The sequence below is a fragment of the Carcharodon carcharias genome, chromosome 1 (assembly GCF_017639515.1).
Source record: "Carcharodon carcharias isolate sCarCar2 chromosome 1, sCarCar2.pri, whole genome shotgun sequence".
Taxonomy (NCBI): Eukaryota; Metazoa; Chordata; class Chondrichthyes; order Lamniformes; family Lamnidae; genus Carcharodon; species Carcharodon carcharias.
Genome location: NC_054467.1, coordinates 201,219,594 through 201,225,593, shown reverse-complemented (window position 1 = coordinate 201,225,593; position 6,000 = coordinate 201,219,594). Strand labels below are relative to the sequence as shown.

Sequence of the window (6,000 nt, the reverse complement as noted above, 5' to 3'; positions counted from 1 at the left end):
CAGTTCCCAGACTTGGTCTCTGACATATTTTTGGGCCTGAATTTTTCAGGCAACGGGTGGGCTCAGTAGGAGCGGAGCCGATTGCCGCCCACGATCAGCTCCGTGCTGCCATTTTACAAGGGCCCAGCGTAAGACATGATCGGTAGGCTAGGGGAGAGGAGAGAGGGTCAGGGCCAGTGCTCTTTCACACGTGCATGCGAAAGAGTGCTTTAATCTCCCTGGAGTATGGAGCTGCCTCAGAGAGATTGAATCACTGCTGAAAATATTAAATACATCGAGTAAAAATTTATTTAAACATGTCCCCTCATGTGACGTTATACTATGAGAAAATGCATGGGATATCGTAAATACTAATTTGACAATCTTCTGACCATGATCCATAATGTATTAGGAACTTTCTCTTAATTTTACATTAGCCAGTTTTACATTTTCTTCTCCAGAGGGTGAACTGCAGTTTATGGGATCGAGGTGTATTCCAATCATTAGCTGATATACCAGAATACCAAATACAGAACCAAGGAGTGGGGCAAAAATGGGAATCCAAAACCAGTAGTTTCCAGCACTAGAAAAAAAAATAGAATAAGTGATGATTAAACGGAGGTTAAACATCATATTTAATACACCAAATCAAATCGTGTCAAAGTGAAACTTGCCAGCATTACAAGCTTCCCATATAAATGCATCAATGCAGAACTCTCATTGCTAGTGCCATGCTGCATTCAACATACCTTCACCCTAGACCAAAATAACCAGTGTACCTAATAGGTTGACAAAATCAGAAGACAATTGTAGAGTAATAGAAAAGAATTTTCTCGTTGGCATACGGGGGTGGGCCCCACACACTAACGCGTAAAATGACGTGCGGTGATGTCAGGCATGCGTCCCAATGTCACTGCGCACCGTTTCGGAAGGCAGGCGCTATGAGTTCAGAGGCGCGCCTGCCATTAATTAATGGGCCAGTTAAGGCCCTTGAGGCAGCAATCGAACATGACTTTTCGCAGCCCATGCAATCTTCAGGACGTCATATGGGCGCAATGGGTAGGCGGGTCGGAGACATTTGTATAAACCTCATCCACGGGCGGGATAAGAGGGGTGAATGGCGTTGCGAATGGGATCTTTCAGGTATTCAAGTGTGAAAGTTACTTATACTTCCCTGTGTGAGCAGGAATACGTCAAAACTCATACCAGCTGCTTGGACAGGATTTCACAGTAAAGATCATTTTTGGGGCCTGCAGCTTTCAGGACACCTTCCCTTAGCCTGGAAATGGGAGTTGTGCTCTCCATTGTAGGAACCTGCTCAGCTGTCACAGCTGCCCTCAACCTCTATGCCTCTGGCTCTTTCCACGGGTCGGTGGGTGATCTTTGCGGAGTCTCCCAATCAGCTGTCCACAACTGTGTCAAGCAGGTGACAGACACTCTGTTCAGCCATGCATTGGCTTTCATCCACTACCGTTGGGACCAGGCAAGCCAGACACAGCGAGCCAGAGGCTTCGCAGCCGTTGCTGGCTTCCCCCTTGTCCAGGGTGCAATAGACTGTACACATATGGCCATCAAGGTGCCAGCAGGTGAGCCCAGTGCCTTCGTCAACAGGAAGGGCTTCCACTCCATGAACGTGCAGATAGTGTGTGATCACAGGATGCTGATTCTGCAAGTCTGTGCAAGGTACCCAGGCAGCTCCCATGACGCTTACATCCTCAGACACTCCCAGGTGCCGGGGCTCTTCAGTGCTCCAGCCCAGCTGTTTAGATGGCTGCTGGGTGACAAGGGTTATGCCCCACAAAAGGTGGCTCATGACGCTTCTCCTCCAGAACAGAGGCCGAGCAGTGGTACAATAGGAGCCACGCCTCCACAAGGGCTGTGGCGGAGAGAACCATCGATCTTCTCACGATGCGCTTCCGATGCCTGGACCGCTCAGGGGGCACACTCCAATACCCCCCAGATTGTGTGTCACTGATAGTGGTTGCATGCTGCACTCTCACAATCTGGTGCTGGAAAGGGGCAACGATGTGGACGAGGAAAACGTAGACGCAGCTGCTCCAGATGCGCACGATGAGTCCAGCAGTGAGTCTGAGGATGACCATGCACAGGGAAATGCTGAGGAGGTACACGCTGACTCGGGCAAACTCCAGGGAGGCAGGGACAACTGGGAGGCTTTAATCCTAAGAACCTTCAGCTAGCACACCACAGATGGACCTTCAACACAAGCCATTGGACCCGGCGGTCTGTGCACCGCCTGCCCAACCCCGACTATCCTCGGGAGTCATGAACTATGCTGGGCGGGCCTTAATTGGCCCACCTGCATAAAATGGTGGCGAGGACCTGATTATGGGTGGCAAGTGGGTCTGCGCCTGCCTACACCCACACTCGTTCCCGCACAGCCCGCCTGAGATCGGAAAATTCTCCCCATAGAGAATTACAGCACGGAAAGAGACCCTTTGACCCACTGTGTCTGCGCCAGTCATCAAACTCCTATCTACTCTAATCCCATTTTCCAGCACTTGGCCCGTAGCCTTGTATGCTATGGTGTTTCAAGTGTTTATCTAAATATGTCTTAAATGTAGTCATCAGGACACTCGCCAGAATACCAAAATAAGGAGGGAAACAACAGTTTATACTGTATGTGAGCAGAGTGCTGATTGGTTGACAAGTGGCATTGCCATGGAGAATGCACCACTGATGGTGACTGACAGTTAACTGCCAAGCATTGTTTGAAATTTAACCCAGGCAGCTTGACACTGATTAGTCAAGGAATTGCCCTGAGAAGTGAGTCAGCGAATGGCTGTCACTTATTTTGTTTAGCTGAAACAGGTGCAATTATGTTTCATTTTTTGCTCCCAGCCTACTGCTTCTGCTGCTAACCATGTCACTGCTGCTCACTCACCAAGAGCTGAAACGCACATTTGTTAGTTGTCTTGTGATCAACTAGTAACTTATCCTCCTTGTTGGGGAGGCAAGTGGAGTTTCTTTAGGTTTGAATTGTCTACAAGGTAACATATCTGGCAGTTGGAGATTGACATAGGAATCAATCCTCTGTAGCAACTTAATAATCCACGTAGAGAATTAGGCAAAACCTCAGAACTCTGAAGCATGTTGATGGCCAACCAGCCAGTTTGGTTCAGTCAAGGCACCTGGACAAGCCGACCTATCACTGGAGGACTTCCCATTCAGCTTCAGATAATGCTGCAAGCTGATTACAGATAAGGTATTCATAGTCTGCAAAGAAGGAGAAGCTAATCGGAAATTGTACAGCTTTAGACAGTTTAACTATAGCAGCTCCCAAATCTCTACTGTTACCAAACTGAATCTATGGGTAGAATTTTCCATGCCTCTTGATGTTGGGCGTGTTTGGCAGTGCGAGCAGACAATATAGCAAGCAGGCCAAAAATCGGATTCACAGCATCATGAAACCAATTTGCAATTGCCCGCTCTGCCTGTCAATGGTAGATTGCGTTCCTGCCGCCAGACGTTGGGAATTTCATTGTAATACATATGCATATCATTATAAGCCCTGATTGCAGGTATCAACCCCCCCACACTGGATCATCAGGGCATGCCAACGTGTACATAAGCGGCAGGCACCTGGCAAGCTGCACTTCACTCAGGACTTCAAGGTTTGTTTGCCTACCTTGCTTCGGGCAGCACTCGTGGACATCAGTGCCAGGCTTCACAGGCAGCACCACAACGCTTTTAGGGGGGCTCACGGGCAGGTCTCTACCTACCAGACCAGCCATAAGGGCGGGGGTGGCTTTTCAATGACTGCAGGGCTAGGGCTTGCTTGACGAAGGGGGAGAAGAAGGCTCAGGCAAGGGAAAAGGCTGCAGGGCGAGGGGTATACTGAGGAAGGGGGGGCATCACAGGGTGTGTGTGGAGGCACAAGCTGATCTGTGCAAGTGGCCTCAAGATGGTGAGGGCTGAGGAGGCAGTTTCCAGAGGAAATGAGGCCAGTTGGAGATGTGAGGGTGTGTGTGAGAGATTGAGCAGTGATGTCCCTGAGCTGACAGAGAGTGAGATGCCAGTGAATGTGTGATGGACTTGAGTGCATGGGTTTAGGGTGATGAGATAGTTTCCTTACCCTGGCTGCATGGGTGAGATCATTCATCCTCTTTCTGCATTGGATGGTCAAACTCTTCTGTGCAACATTGGCACTGATCACCACTGCCATCACCTACCAAGCCGTATTGGTGAGATTTCTGGACCTCCTGCAGCCAGAGCAGGGTAAAGGACATCATGGCGGGCCTCCACGGCGTCCAAAAGGCACTCCAAGGACGCGACACCGAGTGTGGGGGCTGTAGTCTTCTTGCCTTTCGGGGTCATGTCTTCTGTGCAGCAGTCCTGGGCTGGAAGTACCGAGAGGTGTGCGCGCAACTGCACTGCAAATATGACACTTGGCATGAGGAAGCAGCGAGGTGATGGTGTGGCGGGCAAATGAGAGCCCGCCTGTCATCAAAATGGTGTGTTTGCCGGGAAAGCGTGATTACAGTGGTGGGATTGGGACGATTCAGTGTGAAAAGCCGCCATCGCCGCCATCAGGTAAAATTGTTTTTTCCCGCCCACTACTGCGCTTAGAATGGAATCGTCCCAGATTTACACTAAGAGTTCAGAAGTTGGTATACTGGGAAGCTTTCCCTCTCAGGTTATAGGATACTGGGCTCTACTGTCACCTTGGGCCAGTATTATTTTAATAACACATTGTGCAATTTGGAATGGAGTCAAAATGGTGGCTGTAAATTTCACCTTACGGTACCTCCGTAATGCAATGTTATCTTTGTTTTTGCACTTTATGCCTCAATTTATAAAACATAGGCTCATATTTTATTAATTGCCCCCCCCATCATTAAAGCTAAGTATATCTGAATGCCTCTTTCTCCCTTCTTTAATCCTTTCAAAGCTTTACCATTTATTTTGGTAGGACATGAGTTCAAAATAATGAAAAAAACAAATCCAGAACTGATGTCAAGTTGTTCAAGTTCACTAATGTGTGATCAACATATGGGCCAGAAACTTGCCTATGTCAGGCAGGCCAGGTGGGAGTGGGCGGGGGTGGGCATGGAGCCAATCGCTGCCCGCAGTCGGCTGCGCACCGCCATTTTATGTGGGCGAGCCAATTAAGGCCTGCCCAGTGTAAAATGTGTTCCGTAGCGCTGAGCGCTACCTGTGCGGGTGGAGGGAGGAGGGAGAGTCGGGGCCTGCACTCTTTCGCTCATGTGCTCGGAAGAGCGCAGCAATCTCCATGAGGCACATAGCTGCCTCCGGGAGATTAAGTACACATGGAATTTTTTTAATAAAGAAAGAGGAAAATTATTTACACATGTCCCCTCATGTGACAGTGTCAATGTGGCAAAATTTATTTATTGATTTTACTAAACCTTCAGGAAACTTCATCCCACCCGTAGCTTGGGCTATCTGCCTGACTGCCAACTTTAAGGTTGAACGGGCAGCACTTTTAATTATCTAAATTAGTTTCCTAATGGCCTTAATAGGCCTTTGATAGTTCGGCAGGTGCACCCACTGAATGAACGATCTAAATGACGCGCGATGACGTCGGGACGCACGCCTGACATCATCGTGCATCATTTTGCGCATTAGCGTGTTGCGCCTGCCCCCGCATGCCAACGGCAATATTCTGGCCATGAGATAGATTTTCAGGTGCAGTGTGGAAGGCTAAACAAATTGAGAAAAAACTAGATGTTAAGAGAGGAAACTTTGAGCTCTTTCAATGGAAACAATGGCTGAAATGGCACACCTCATCTTGTGATCTTGCTTCGGTACAAAGTTACATAGGATATAAGGTGTGAAAACAGGCCATTTGACTCAACAAGGTATACATGACAGTACAACGCAAACTGGAGGAACAGCACCTCATCTTCTGACTAGGCACTTTACAGCCTTCCGGATTGAATATTGAGTTCAACAATTTTAGATCATGAACTCTCTCCTCCATCCCCACCCCCTTTCCGATCCCTCCCTTTTTTTTCCAATAATTTATATAGATTTTTCTTT

General features: G+C 48.4%; 1 protein-coding gene across 3 annotated transcripts in view; it reads right to left on the bottom strand.

Moving 5' to 3' along the window:
• Positions 1 to 270: 270 nt before the first annotated feature.
• Positions 271 to 6,000, bottom strand: part of LOC121283529 (aquaporin-3-like) — a 30,675-nt gene continuing 24,945 nt past the window's right edge. For all 3 annotated transcript variants that reach the window (XM_041198232.1, XM_041198221.1, XM_041198212.1), the window contains one exon: positions 271 to 562. In XM_041198232.1, coding sequence (XP_041054166.1) covers positions 388 to 562 — 175 coding nt within the window. In that variant the 3' untranslated portion in view covers positions 271 to 387. The remainder of the gene's footprint in view (positions 563 to 6,000) is intronic.